Source organism: Saccostrea echinata, unplaced genomic scaffold (assembly GCF_033153115.1).
Source record: "Saccostrea echinata isolate AGI-Se365-2 ecotype Australia unplaced genomic scaffold, CSIRO_AGI_Sech_v1 ptg000009l, whole genome shotgun sequence".
In the NCBI taxonomy this organism is placed as follows: Eukaryota; Metazoa; Mollusca; class Bivalvia; order Ostreida; family Ostreidae; genus Saccostrea; species Saccostrea echinata.
Genome location: NW_026889758.1, coordinates 10,861,417 through 10,876,830, shown reverse-complemented (window position 1 = coordinate 10,876,830; position 15,414 = coordinate 10,861,417). Strand labels below are relative to the sequence as shown.

The 15,414-nt window shown below is 33.9% G+C and overlaps 2 protein-coding genes across 4 annotated transcripts; one reads left to right on the top strand and one right to left on the bottom strand.

Annotated features, from left to right (window-relative positions):
• Positions 1–247: 247 nt before the first annotated feature.
• On the bottom strand, positions 248–3,651 carry LOC133183285 (uncharacterized). 3 transcript variants are annotated; one of them, XM_061318243.1, is made up of 5 exons: positions 3,450–3,651; positions 2,403–2,574; positions 2,013–2,057; positions 1,583–1,627; positions 248–1,064 (listed from the first exon to the last, which is right to left on the bottom strand). In XM_061318243.1, exons 1-5 carry the CDS (start codon positions 3,582–3,584, stop codon positions 862–864), a joined length of 600 nt encoding a protein of 199 aa, XP_061174227.1. In that variant the 5' UTR covers positions 3,585–3,651; the 3' UTR covers positions 248–861. The 3 variants fall into 3 exon arrangements, with proteins under 3 accessions (XP_061174227.1, XP_061174229.1, XP_061174228.1); XM_061318245.1 differs by lacking the exon at positions 3,450–3,651 and adding an exon at positions 1,412–1,450 and having other exon boundaries at positions 2,403–2,619; XM_061318244.1 differs by lacking the exon at positions 248–1,064 and adding an exon at positions 1,223–1,450.
• Positions 3,652–6,442: 2,791 nt separating this feature from the next.
• On the top strand, positions 6,443–15,288 carry LOC133181765 (sulfotransferase 1B1-like). The gene is made up of 6 exons (XM_061316350.1): positions 6,443–6,522; positions 9,079–9,274; positions 11,845–12,165; positions 13,185–13,288; positions 13,559–13,730; positions 14,438–15,288. The coding sequence occupies exons 2-6, from the start codon at positions 9,094–9,096 to the stop codon at positions 14,548–14,550; spliced, it is 891 nt and encodes a 296-aa protein (XP_061172334.1). The 5' UTR covers positions 6,443–6,522; positions 9,079–9,093; the 3' UTR covers positions 14,551–15,288.
• Positions 15,289–15,414: the final 126 nt, after the last annotated feature.

Below are 15,414 nucleotides of genomic sequence, written 5' to 3'. Positions count from 1 at the left end.
AAACCAGTGATTAGCTGTCATTGTAATTAATGTTAAGTCATAATTCAAATTCCATTCAAATTTGTCATCAGGTATTACAATATACTGTCACAGGAAAAATAATCATTTGTTACAGTAAAATACAGTGAATATATAATTATTACCTTAGTTTGTTTTCTTTTTAATTTATCAATTCCATTCAATAGATCAAATTCTCCAATAAAAGATGAATTTAAACAAATCAATGTATAAAAAATTCAGCACAAAAACTAAATACACAAAACATACCATGCGAGTTTCATGAAAATGAAAAATGTAAAATCAAAGAATTTGTGTCCCCCACTTAAGATAGGAAAGAGGGTGAGAAAACTGGGGAGAAACAAGCAGATGGAGAAATATCAAAAAAGGTCGACCTTGAGTCCTTGACCTTTCGGCTTTTGGACTTTGTAACAAGCAACAAAGTTACATGTATAGCCCAGACAAGAAATTTACACTTTTTCTGCCAGTGACCTTGAACTTACAGGAATGACCTTGGGTAAAGTTCATGACACACCCTCAGATTATAAACAATCCTGGTATCATGCATGAGTTTCCGATGAATCTCCATTACAAAGTTTAACCCTAAAAAAAGAATTTTACCCATTTTCTGCCAGTGACCTTGAACTTGCCGGAATGACCTGGGTCAAAATCACCACAAACTGTCATATCATAAACAATCTTTGTACCAAGCATGAATCTCCAATGATTCTCCATTACAAAGCTATAGCCTGGACAAGATTGCATGGACAGACGGACAAGACGATTCCTATGTACCCCAAAACTTCATTTGTATGTGTGTGTGGGGTGGGGGTGGGGGGTGGGGGGGTGGGGGGGGGTGTATTATTAAAACTCGGATAAAAGACGGCTAAAGGAGGGAACACTGGAAGTTGATTTTTCCTGCAATAAAGAATACACATTTCGTAAAATCTGAAGTTTTTCTTGTTCTATCTCTAGTCTTTTCTTCTTTATGGCTAGTTTTTCTTCCTCAATTTCAACAAGTCTCCGAGTTTCTGTCGAATATTCACATAACTGAGCTCTTCGTTTACCTTTTTAAAAGGAAAATTTATTTCATGTTTGGGTTTTATTTTTAAAACAGTTTAAAATAAATTCACAATTAAAGTTGGTTTAAAAGAATTTAACAAAAAGAACCAATAAACTTACAGATTAATTGTTCACAAGTGATGATTTTTTTTCTTCTCTTTCATTATTTTTTTTTAATAAACACTGAAACACTTTTTCCTTCTCTAAAGTTATCATGGCAAATTCTTGCAAATTACTTGGGGGGGGGGGGGGGGATGTTAGATTTAGTTCAAGTACATACATGTTTACACGTCTCCTAGCTACTACTTGGGCATTTTAACCCTATGTATTTCTTCAGTTTTGCATACATTACCACTTAAAACATTGCCAGAATTTCTAGATGATGCTGTCCCTGATTTTTAAAAATAGCATTAATTTTTTTTTTTTTAAATGCTCATTGTTATAACTGAAAACTAGAGAAAAGGCATATTGATAAATACATCATAGACAATCTTTGAGCCAATTATTTCTTTAATTCTCTTACCTCTAGAATGTCTAGGTGATGGTGCTGTTAGCAAACAGGATTCCTCTGTAAAGTCAAAGGAATGCTTGCAGACAATTACTGGTATAAAATAGCATATCAATTATCATTTCTTTTGAAAAAAAATATGTTTAAATGATTTATAACTTTCACTAATACATGCTGGAATTTAAAAAAAGAAGAAAATCAAGAGCCACAATCCTAAACAGTACTGAGTCAACCTGACCTTGCTCTTGGTCAATCTTTGTTTTCACTATGAAATTAACAAGAAAAACTTTGATCCCAATCCTAGCCCTAAGGGGGATATGGATTTACTTTACCAAACTTGAACCCACATTATTGGGATTCTTAACATCAATATATGACTAACATTTCTTTCCTTATATTCTCCTAAAAAATACATTTGTATCTGACCATATTGATTTACACTTACCTTGACTTAATAAAGATGAGTCAGTTCCTGTTGATACTGGAGAGTCTTTACAAATAATTTATAACAAGGTTAATACATATATACATGTGCCTACATGAAAACTTATTAAGATTTTTTTTTTTATCCTGCTTGGTTTAATTTCAAATCACATTGTAATATGCAAGTACTAGCCTAAAGAGAAAACTGGTCCATCATTAAATGAGTTCATAAGTTCTTTAGCTGGAACTGCAACAAATGTATTTCTTTATGTAAATATACTTTTTCATTTATGGGAAAAAATACACATATGTGTCTGTGTGTTTGTGTTGAAATGCATTCAGTACTCTCAAGATCTCTCTCTCTCTCTCTATATATATATATATTGACAGAAATATATTGTCATAATCTTACCCTCTGTGATAATCACTGAAGGGACTGCCTCAACATATCTGTCTTGACCTCCCTGTGATACATGTACCTGAGTAGATGTCCCTTGGGACATGTTCGATGATGTGCATGTAGAACTGGTATCAACCCCATCTTCAATTCCACATATTGAGGTCTGAGGAATTGTCTGCAAGATCTAAAGTTGTTGACAAGATAAAAGCATTTTTTAAATTCTTGGGTCAATTTACATTAACAGGACCTGGTGCAATTTGATTACTTTTATAGCATTTACACATAAAGAAAAAAATAACAAAATAATAGGGGGTACATTAGGCTCATTTGATCTTAAGACATTTATTAAATTTTCACCGAACTATAATAGTGCACTAATTCAGAATTTAAATTTATTCTGTTTTAAATAAAAAAAAAAAGACAGAAACTCAAAAAAAAATGACACAGAAGAATTCAAGATATGAACATTAACATCGTGCAAACATATATTAGTTCATGCTTGGAGACCTAATCCTAAAACACTACTTGAGAACATGCTGTGCAGTAGTGATGGGAATCAAACCCATTATCTCCCTAGACAGTTACAGACACATAGGGTATATATTACATGGAAGACATGAAATTTCCACATTAGGTGCACTGATGTTAGTTCATACTTACCCAGTTACCCTCAGTCATGAATTATCTCATTATCTCATGATTTATTAGACAGTTAGTCACACATAAGGACACCACTTTACACACACAAAAGTAAACCAGGAAAATTTTCATGCATATACCTTTTCACAAATTTTATATTTTCAAGTATGCCATCTAAAAACTTAATATTTTGTCACAACATTCATAAATTAATTAATAAAATACCTACACATGATAACAAAATATCTACTCATGTCTGCATCAGCATGTGTCCTTCACTCAACCTATAAGCTAATACCTACCTTCAAATAGATGTAATATAAATCATAGAATGTTCAACGGCAACAGTTTTAAATAATTCTATAATAATTGACATGCCCTTCAACAATATAAAACCTGAAAATATAATTATAAACAAACTTTTTCTTCCCATGGCTTTAATGAGGAAATCTGCATGGGCCCTCCCCCTGTCTGTCGTACACTCTTCCTTCGCTGGCTTTCTTTTTTTTTAACAAATGACTGAAGGTCTTGCCATTTTTTTTTTATGTCTGTCATTTCCCTTCTGCACTGCACACTTACAGCATTTACTCTACATGTAAATGCATGTGTATTTGAATGGTAATTGTAAACGAGGAAAAAAAAATACTTGAATGTCAAAGAAAATAATATTAAGGTTTTTACGTAACGACATGGTTATAAATACATAGTGAAAAAGTTAAACAGCCCTTGTAAAAGCTCTAACATTACCTCTTAGTTTATTTTTCACACAAAAATAATTATTAATTTCAGTCTATTCATACAAATAACAAATAGTTGTGATTATACTTTTACTCTTAACAATTTCTCAGGGCAGCGTTTTTCAATTTTAAAAGATTTCATATCAAGAAAAAGATTTCATTCCTAATTGTTTACTTATCTGTGACAGCCTCCCAGGCCTCCGTCTTCATGCTGTTGGTCAGACAGGGAGAAAATTTCCCATAGAGAACCCTGTAGTTAGTGGACACCGCGTCCACTAACACTTCCACCTCCAAATCGCTAAAATTAGCTTTGCGTTGCTTCTTTATGTCCATCTGGGGCACCTCCATGATCGCAGACGACTGATGTAAAAATTCGCGCACTGAAAAGTGAAACTAACGAAAGCGCATGCGTACGCACAATCGTACATTTAAGAATTCGTAACTTACGTCTACGTCTACGAGTGGCTTTGTAAATACCAAGTTACGTGTTCGTATCTTTAATCTTACGTCAGTCGTAACTTCTACGTTTACGTCTACGTCTACGAACTTTCGTAAATATGAACACTGGTTATCTAAACTCCTTTTGTATTTTTTTTTGCAGTAGCCCATTCATATTTGTATGTAATTGGAAGTGTCCTGTACATGTGAAGTAAAGTTGTGGAATTTGGATTTTTTACCTAGGGGACAATGAAGATCAAAAGAGACATTTTCCCCCTACCAAAAACCTGCTTTTTAGAAATCCACTTATATTTTTAGCATTAGCCAAATCACTGTTTGGAATATGATTATGGTGTCCTGAAGATGTGCAATAAGGTTTCGGAATTTTCATGTCCACACGGGGGTCAAATTTGAGATAAAAAAAAATTACTCTTTTTTTGAAAAAAAAAAAACAACAAAAACATGGTTCCCTGAACTCCTCTTACACTTTTTGCAGTAGCCCATTTATATTTTCATAAATATTTATCATATAGTACATGTATTTATCATATAAAATACTTGTATAAGAGGTCCATGGAGAACAGACTCGCCTGAGCATTTTATGCTGAATTTGATTACATATATACTGTGTGTAAATTAAAGAATTATTGTGGCTTCTTCCCTGGTTACCCTATTATGAAGGAGCCTATATTTGGAGGCAGACACCTATGCGCGGATATTACTGTCTTATGAGAGCATCTAGTTTTCATTGCTTCTGACATCGAATATGATGAATAAAATGTAACTCTAGATAATCTTTGAGTCATTGTTTTCTTTTGTTTTTGTTTTTAAATACAAAAACCTGGTACTCTGAACTCCTCTTACACTATTTGCATTTTCATATACATTTATCATATAAAATACTTATATAAGAGGTCCATGGAGAACAGACTCATATGAGCATTTTGTGCTCAATTTTATACATATATATTTTGTGTAAATTATAGAATTATCATGGCTTCTTCCCAGGTTACCCAAACATGAAGGAGCCTATATTTGGAGGCAGACACCTATGCGCGGATATTACTGTCTTATGAGAGCATCTAGTTTTCATTGCTTCTGACATCGAATATGATGAATAAAATGTAACACTACATGTAGATAAGTTTTGAGTCATTGTTCGTAAACCTGTAGAGGATTAATGATCTCTTTACGAATAGCTGTATTTATTTAAACAATAAAATGCTTTATTGCAGATGTTGCAGAAAAAAAAACATATAACTTATAAAGAGGGTAATATTATGTTTTGTTTTGTTTTTTTAAAAACCTTGCTAACAAGAAAGATATGTAGATGATCATATAAAGTAGGCTCCTGACATGAGTTACATTTATTTATTCATTTATTTATTTTTTGAGAAGTATACTTATTTTAGATAACTACTCATATAGCATTACTCAAAATCGCAAAGAAAATTGGTTATCATTGTGTGCATTTTAGTGAGCAACGGTATTATTAACTTGACCATCTTGCGCTTAAATTGTAATTTTTAGTTTAATCACATATTTTATCTGATGCAATCATGGCAATAAAAAGCTTGATACAAGGAAATATTTTATAAAGAAGAATGTTTATTTTTTTTAAAAAAAAAATCTTGCAAAATGTGCGTAAATTATTGTGCGAACTTTTTGCACTTAAAATATCATATTTGGGATATTGAAAATCTGAACAGACAATAAAATAATTTCTTGTATCAAGTTTTTTTCATGGCTTTAGTGCTAACCAGTTGAAAGATGAAAGATCGTATCCACTCCCGTTTGAAAGAAAAGAACTCGATCAAAAACAATCAGAAGAGAATTTTATACCTACAAAAAATTTGCCTGGGGTAAGCAAAATCCGAATTTTTCTTGTTGGGGGAAAATTGGCTCTGGGGAAAATCTTTAACTACCAAACAGAGTATAGGACACCCCCCCCCCCCCGGAGATTGAATCTAGTGTGATATTTTCGTGAGAGAAATCCTAAACTAAAGCGCATTTTGCGGTGGGAAATGCATGTATACTATTCTATAGAGCCAGCTGATTTTAGAAGGGAGGCCTTCCTTACAAGAGTGGAACACCAATTTTTAAGAAAGGAATTGACCTTGGCTTCAAGCAAAATTTATAAATTGATATATTTGTTATTTACAATTTTACAATTTATAGCCAAATCTCTTGGTTATCTCATTAAAGGGCAAGTAACTCCACAATATTTATAAGATTCTGATAAACTAGGGCACCACTGAGGTCTATAGTTCTATGTTGAAAAGTTGGAGCATAAAGGCGGAAGTGAGAAAAGGCTAAAGGTACGTAAATTTACAACACTTAGGGTGTGAATAAATACAAACTCTCCATTATCTGTTGTTTTCCATCTTCGTGAGGCTCAAAATGAAAGTGTTTTAAAACTTTTTTTTTTGGCTTGTTGGTTCAACATTAAGTACCGACAACTCTTAATTGAAACCTTGCTTTGGGGCGGATCACAATTCTTTTGATTAAAATTCACAGCGTACGGTGCGTTGGTTTTGGGGGATTTTTTTAGGTCACCTAAGTCACTCAGGTGACCTTATTTCTATGTGTTTTTCGTCCGTCGTCGTACGTCATTCGTCGTCAATCGGTTGTAAACTTTTGAACATTTTTAGCTTCTTCTCTGGAACCACTGAACCAATTTCAACCAATTTTGGCATATAACATCTATGGGTGAAGGGGAGTAAAAATTGTGCAATTCATGGCCCCTGCCCCCCCCCCCCCCCAGGGGGCCTGAGGGGTGGGGCTAAAACCATCAAAATAAATGCAATCTTTAAAAACTTATTATTTACTTCTTATTTACTCCTGGACATCAAGCAGTAAAACTGTTGGCATGATTGTAATAAGCATTGAGCCCTCTACCAAAATTGTGAAATTCATGGCCCCAGGGTCAGGGGTTCTGACGCTAAGGTGGGGCTCTAATGATTGTATTAATTCTTTAAAAATCTTCTCTGCTTCTGGGTATTTAGCTGATGAACTAAGTACATAGTTATGGTGAGCAAGAGTGCGTCTTCCAAAATTATGAATTTCATGGCCCCTAGGTCAGGGGTTCTGGTGTTAGGGCGGAACTCTAAAGTCTCTAATGATTATATAGTGAAAATGCATTAATTCCTTGAATTTTTTTCCTCTGCTCCTGGGTATTAAGCCGATGAACTAAGTACTTAGTTATGATAAGGAAGAGTGCCTCTTCCAAACTTGTGAATTTCGTAACCTCTGGGTCAGGGGTTCTGGTGTTAGGGTGGGGCTCTAATGATTATAGGGTGAAAATGCATTAATTCTTTGAAAATTTTCTTCTTTGCTCCTGGGTATTAAGCCAATGAATTAAATACATAGTTATGATGAGGAAGAGTACCTCTTCCAAAATTGTAAATTTCATAGCCCCTGGGCCAGGGGTTCTGGTGTTAGGGCGGGTCTCTAATGATTAAGTAGTGAAAATGCATTAATTCTTTAAAAATCTTCTCCTCTGCTCCTGGATATTAAGCTGATGAATTAAGAACAAAGTTAATTCTATATATAAATACATATCGATCACACACACACACACACAATATCGAACACGGGCAGTTTCAAAATGGACCTAAAAACCATTCAGGTTAGCATGAACTAAAATGAAGTTGTTCTTGATTTACTGGGAGACTTGAATGGTGAGGATATTAAAGCTACTGAGGCAATGAATATCCTTGTACCGAGAATCTTTTTATTTTTTCTATATAATTGTGATTTATTGACAAGGCTGTAGCCAGCAGGAGTGGACGTCGCTCTAACGCCACATAAAAGTCCCATCGGGAACATTTTCCTTACTGAGGGAAATTAACAACATTGTATTTTTCTGATATTGTGTGGAAAAAACTTAGTATTCAGAGAAGTGACAAAAAAATTAGAGTGGACATTACAAAAAAGTGAATTCCAAGACCCGGAAAAATTAAATATGATTTTGAAACAGTACACGTGTCTTGCATTATCTTTTTTTTTCTTTTTGCGCGAGAAAGAAAAGCCAATATAACTGTTAAGTGAACCAATCAAACACCGTTCAATATTTCAGAAATAGCACTATTCTTCACCATGAAGAATCGATTCTTCATGAGAATTGAAAACATTTGATTGGCTGAATAAGTGGGTTATGTTCTAGTGGTAGTTGTCATGTATTTTCAGTGCGATGTAAAAAAAAAAAAAAAAATCCTTATGTTTACATGAAAGAAGCTGTCACAGTAGCTCAGTCGGTAGAGCGCCCGCTCCGTGATCGGAAGGTCGTGTGTTCGAATCACGGCCGTGACTGACCTAAGTCGATAAAAAAAAAAATAGATAGCAACTGTTCGGCACTTTGAAGTGGAAGTTGTGGGTCTTTCGGATGAAACTTTAAAAACCGATTCCCCGTGTCACGGTAGGCGTTGGAACGAAAAAGAACCTTCATTGCTCAATGGCCCTGAGTGTCAAGTAAAGGTCTAAATTTGAAGCCCTTCACCTGTATATGTTGACGTCTCTATATAAGTGAAAAATTCTCGAACAGGACGTAAAACAATATATTATCAATCAATCACATGGAAGGTCACGTGCAGGTGAACATAACTTAGTATTTTTTTATAATGTTGAATCTCATCCAATCAGAGAGCTAGGAATTATCCAATCAACTAATAAAATTCTTCTACTTTAGATAGTGTTTGTAAGTTTCTGCTATAAACACTGTTCTTTAATGCAAAAATGTGAGACTGCCATCAATGCGTCATTTCAATGTGTTGTCCACTTGTCACACTCACAAACATCACCAATTCGCAAGAAGCACAGATATTTACTCCAATCTAACACTTTGATTATAAAATTCTGCATAGTTTATTTTACAGTGACTGTGAGATAAAATGCCAGAGACTAAGCTGAAATCGGGAAATGCAGGAGACGACACACACTTACGTGTGATGGATATCGATGGCTACATTATCCCCACATTTCCTTTCCAGGATCATGAAAAACACTTCCGGTCAATGCCAGGCTGGAGAGCACGAGAAGATGACATCATAATCAGTGCCTATCCAAAAGCCGGTACCTTGAATGATATGATAAATTTAAGCTTTGTTGTTTAATAAGAAGTCTTGAGTATACAAAAAGGTAAAGTGTTCGTTCGTCAGTTCGTCATATGAAGAAGAATTTATTCAAAAACTTCTACAGAAGAAGAAAATATACAGTTATAGAATGGGTATGAGGGAAATAGCAAATTTATGGTTCCCCGAGGGAGGAAACTATTTCCCGAGGCGGCGAAGCCGCCGAGGGAAATAGTTTCTGCCGAGGGGAACCATAAATTTGCTATTTCCCGAGTACCCATTCTATAACTGTTTTATTATACCGAAACAAACAAAGGAGATTTATTAACTAGAGACTTAGACATTTTTAAAACTATAGAGGTATTTATATAAGTAATCCAAAATGCATGTGATTCCAATTTCGTTTAATATATAATGCATCAATACGGAAAAAATAAAATTATTTAAAAAAAAAAAATAATAATTTCACTGACATTTCGAAGGATTATCCTTGTCCTCTTTTTGCTTAGAAATTCCAGTATGATTTTGACATCGCCAGTCGAAATGTTTTGACGTCATAGTTACATTGCTAATAACATAACGTCATGGACTCGAGATTCTTTGAACGCTCCGCCCACTGTTCATTTTAATTGGTTAAAATTAATAATCAATATTCATGAGGGAGTAGTCCCAGGGAGTAGCTCTGATTTTTCAGGGAGTAGTCCTCAGATGGGGGAAATAGTATCTTCTCGGGGAAATAGACAGTTTTATTATACCTCTACTCTTATTACTCTATATAAAATTAATACCATAAAACTGTCTATTTCCCCGAGAAGATACTATTTCCTCCATCTGAAGACTACTCCCTGAAAATCAGAGCTACTCCTTGGGACTACTCCCTCATGAATATTTATTATTAATTTTAACCAATTAAAATGAACAGTGGGCGGAGCGTTCAAGGAATCTCGAGTCCGTGACGTAATGTTATTAGCAATGTAACTATGACGTCAAAACATTTCGACATGCGATGTCAAAATCATACTGGAATTTCTAAGCAAAAAGAGGACAACGATAATCCTTCGAAATGTTAGTGAAATTATTATTTTTTTTAAATAAGTTTAGTTTTTCCTTATTGATGTATTACATATTTAACAAAATTGGAATCACGCACATTTTTGATTATTTATATAAATGCCTCTATATTGTTTTAAAAATGTCTCAGTCTCTAGTTAATAAATCTCCTTTGTTTGTTTCGGTATAATAAAACAGTTATGGAATGGGTACTCGGGAAATATCAAATTTCCCTCATACCCATTCCATAACTGTATATTATGGTATTAATTTCATATAGAGTAATAAGAGTAGAGGTATAATAATACTTGCTATGGCCTTCAACTCAACGTTTAGATATATCGACGACGTATAATCAATTAACAATAGTTACTTCCATTCATATGTCGACTCGATACATGTATATCCCAGTGAACTTGAAATAAAAGATACCACAGAGTATGACACATCTGTTTCGTACGAGAAATAGACGTTAATGGTAACCTTACAACAAAACTTTATGATAAACATGATGACTTCAACTCTTCTATCGTCAACTTCCCTTATGTAGCAATATACCCTTATCATCTGCGCATGGAGTTTATGTCTCCCAGTTGATTCGATACGTAAAAGCGTGCACTACGTCCGAACAATTTCTAAAATGAAGCAAGCTATTGACAAACAAGTTGATGAAACAAGGATGTCAACAGTCTCGCTTGAAGTCAACATTTCGCAAGTTCTATGGTCGATACAATGACCTTGTCAGCAAATACAATCTATCATTAAGTCGAATGCTGACTGACGTTTTTCATACAAAATGTGTAAGCCATTTTTTAAAAACTGAATGATATACGGATTTTTACAAGGAGCGTGACCGGTCGACAGGGGGGATGCTTACTCCTCCATGGCACCTGATCCTACCTCTGATGCTTTTAGAGATCCGTGTTTCCTCTGCTCCCGATTTGTATTGTTTCATTGGACTTTCGAGCTTGATTAATTTTCGTTATTTCCATATTTCATCTACATTAGGATAGTAATATATATCTCCATTTTGATAATAGAATGCGATGAACGATGTGCCACATTTTGATTGTACTCATCGAAGACCATTAGATGTTTTGGATTAAAAATTGTCCGTCGTCTGTACGTCTGAAAATATCCAATACGTTAGTTTGTATTTTATGCTTAACTTCAAGTGTAGACTGCATGGAGAAAAAAGCGAGAATTTCAGTGAATGGCTTTTCTGCAAGCTGTTTCAAAAACTAAAATAAACTTGTATGTTATTTCTAAAAAAAAAATCATTTATTTTCGTCTAATTTTAAAAAATTTTTGTATAAGTGCCATCTACCTAAAAATAAGAGATTCTATTGATTAATTCTTAATTTGATAAATTGATTGCCACCGTTATAGATATTAAACACACATCTAGTTAAAAAATTATATATACAATCATATAAATGATATATTGTAAGTAATAAATTATTTTGTGATTTTCATTGAAAGATAAGACTCATTATTAATTAATTGATTTTTTTTGTGAAGGGACACATTGGTTATGGGAAGTCGCGAGCATGTTGGTCCGTCACAAAGCAGAGCGTATTCCGGAGATAAAGGAGACTGCCATGATGGAGGGTCTTACGGAAGAAACGTTCGACAACATGTCGTCCCCCCGAGTCATAAACACACATGTCTATTTCAAGTATCTACCCAAGGACTTCTTTGATAAGAAGTGTAAAATCCTGTACATCATTAGAAATCCAAAAGATATTGCTGTTTCATTTTACAATCATCACAGAAAACTTTTAGAATACGAGTTTGATGGAGCATGGGAGGATTATCTCAAACGATTTATTAAGGGAAAAGGTGAGGTTTAAAACCTGAGAGTATATTAAAATAATACAATTCTTAGTTTGGAGTAAGGGTTATTCGTTAATCTTCTTGGAGAAAGATAATAAAAGACTAAGTAACTCGATTGACTATGTGAGTGTTGACATGTAAGTAGTTTTGATATAATGCCGAAAAGAGACTTTTAAGAGATCTGGAAGTAAATGGACCACGGGTCCTGGTTTATAAGCTTGCTGTAACTTTCGAGTCCTGATTTATAAGTTTGCTGAAACTACGGGTCCTAGTTTATAAATTTGCCTGTTTTGACAACAAGTCCAGGTTTAATCATTGTTATTTGAAAGTGAACCTGTCTCAACATAGGACCATGGTCCTGGATTATTAACCACAATGCAATGTAGCAACTGTTTTGATGGTGAGAGTACAGGACCTGGATTAACCACAATCTAATGTAAAGGTCATTTCATGAGAATGGACTAAAGGTCCTGGATTAACCACCACAGTCTAATTTAAAGGTAATGTCATAATAGTGGACTTAGGATCCAGGATTAACCCCATTCTAATGTAAATGTCATGTAATAGCGGACTAAGGGTCCTGAATTAACCACCACAGTCTAATGTAAAGGTTATGTGATATTGAACTAAGGGTCCTGAATTAACCCCATTCTAATGTAAAGGTCATGTGACAATGGACTTAGGGTCGTGGATTAATCATGTGATAGTGAAATTAGGGTCCTGGATCAACCACAGTCTAATGTAAAGTTCATGTGATATTGGATTACATGTCCAGTATTGACTATTTGATAGTGGACTAAGGGTCCTGGATTAACCATGTGATAGTGGACTAAGGATCCTGGATTGATCATGTGATAGTGGACTAAGGGCCCTGGATTACCCTCCTTCTAATGTAAAGGTCATGTGATAGTGGACTTAGGGTCCTGAAACTCTATTGAATTAAAAGTTTATCTTTCTTGATCATAAGATGAGGATTCTGGATTAACCACCACCTGTATAAGTAAAGGTTTGATCTATTTTTATAGTTGATTATGGGTCCTGGTTTGACTACACTCTAGAAATGGAAAAGTTCATGGAGGAAAACCAAGATTACCCTATCCATGTGTTGTATTATGAAGATATGAAGGAGGTGAGTTACCGAAAGCAATAGTAATTTTACGGAATAAATGATTTTTTTTTTTTTGTTTAAATATTGAACAAATATTACGATAGATTGTCTATATAACTGATAATTTCTGTTAGGTTTGGCTGATTCCAAGATACAAAATAATGACACAATTCAATAAATCACCTGAATCCGAAGGGGACGATAATTTGTACTGTTGCAGTATAAAAGTAACATCTACTTTGTCTATCAATCAATTCAGCGAAATAAAAATGTTCTCTCACTTTCATACAGGACAGTATTAAAGAAATTAAAAGACTAGCAGGCTTTTTGAATGTGGAAGCGAGTGATGAGTTGGTCACACAAATTAACAGTCTCTGTCAGTTTGACAAAATGAAAAACGAGAAAAACTCTGGAGAAGATCTCTCAGAATGGAGGGATAACAACCCAGGGATGTACAGGAAAGGTAGGAGGTGAATCTAGTAAGAATCACAGAAGTGAAGGTGAAATTATCGCAGAAATGATTAACTCAGATATTGTAGGAAAGAAGAAGATTGATCTATATGGGAAATTGCTGATTTTGAAATTAGAAGAATGTCAGTAATAACAGTTAGCTAACAAAATGGCTATACATGGTAATAATAATTGGTTTGGGACACAATATGGAAATGGGTTCTGATAATAAAGTTTTTTTCTTTAGAATAAGTTTTGGGTGTTTTATAACGAGAGTATCGCTAGAATAATAAAAACATATAGCTTTGAAAGCAAGCATGGAGTGACAGCCCTTCTGAAATTCCAATGGAAGATACTGTAAGTATGGTAGACTCAAGCAAGACAAAGGAAAAAAAGGACAACATAGGCATACATATATGCATCTTTACTGAAACTTTGATAAAAATTTCAAAATACAAAGAAGTTTGGAAAAAAGATTGTAATCACATGCAGAGCGAGAGAGAGAGGTGGATAGATTCAGTCTTTGAGCAGTCTGAAGTGACATGTGAAATTATTGTTATAAGTCGCAATGTTTTGGTATTAGCAATAATTCTTTACAGCATTCATTGGTTTTCTGATGTCCTTGAACAGTTTACAAAAACTTGTAAGAGTGTAACAAATTATGCCATGTACAAAGTCAAATAATGCTTTATACTAATATAATCTTTCCTTTTTTGAAAGGACAAGTTGCAGATTGGAAGAATTGGTTCACTGTTGCCCAGAATGACATGTTTGACTCAATTTACAAGGAGAAAATGAGCAATTCGAAAGTTCAAGTCAGATTCTCTATCTGAATACACTATCTATGCAATTACTTTTTTTATTATTAAGGATGCGTAGCTTTCTAAAGAAACATAAGAAAGCAATTAAAACTGAAAAGAAAACAACGAACAACAACAAAACTACAAAAACAACGAAACGTTAACTTGTACTTTTTTGTTGTTGTAGATGTATGCTGGGTAGTCAGATACCAGTAATTATTGTAACATGTCAAATTAATGACTACATGTATATACTTCTATTAAGCTACAAGTATACGGTGAAGTAGCAGTTACTTATTGTAAGATAGTAATCGTTAAATTAAACACTTATTTAAAATTATTGGCTGAAACTAGGTTTAGTTATGTTTAGATATGATATACTGCAATATAGAAATATACCTTCTTGTATTAAGGTGTAGTACTGTGAGAGAGCTGTAAAGAGGTATTTCTCAGAAATAAACAGAATGTGGAAATAATTGGTAGAATATTCTTTTGTACAATAAACAATCGGTCCAACGTAGCAAGCTGCATTCATGTACAGATATTTCTCATTAGTATAAGAGCATGTTATAATTCAAGTACACATGTACATGTAATTTTATGCAAGTTCGATGTGTTTGAAAGTAGGTTATGCTTATTTACTGTATGCAGCATTTATATACGCTATATAGTTAAGTATCATTTAATAATTCGGAAAGTCATATGTCTTCCTAGTATTTTTATTATGTCACCTTAGTGACTCAAGTCACTTAATAAAACCATAAAAATTCATGGATTCTTCAAAAATATTGTTCTGTACTCTGACATATAGCAAGCGACGTTTGCATGATTATGATAAGCAATTAATCCTATCACAATACTGTAAATTTTCTTTGGATTCATTGTATCATTGAAAGC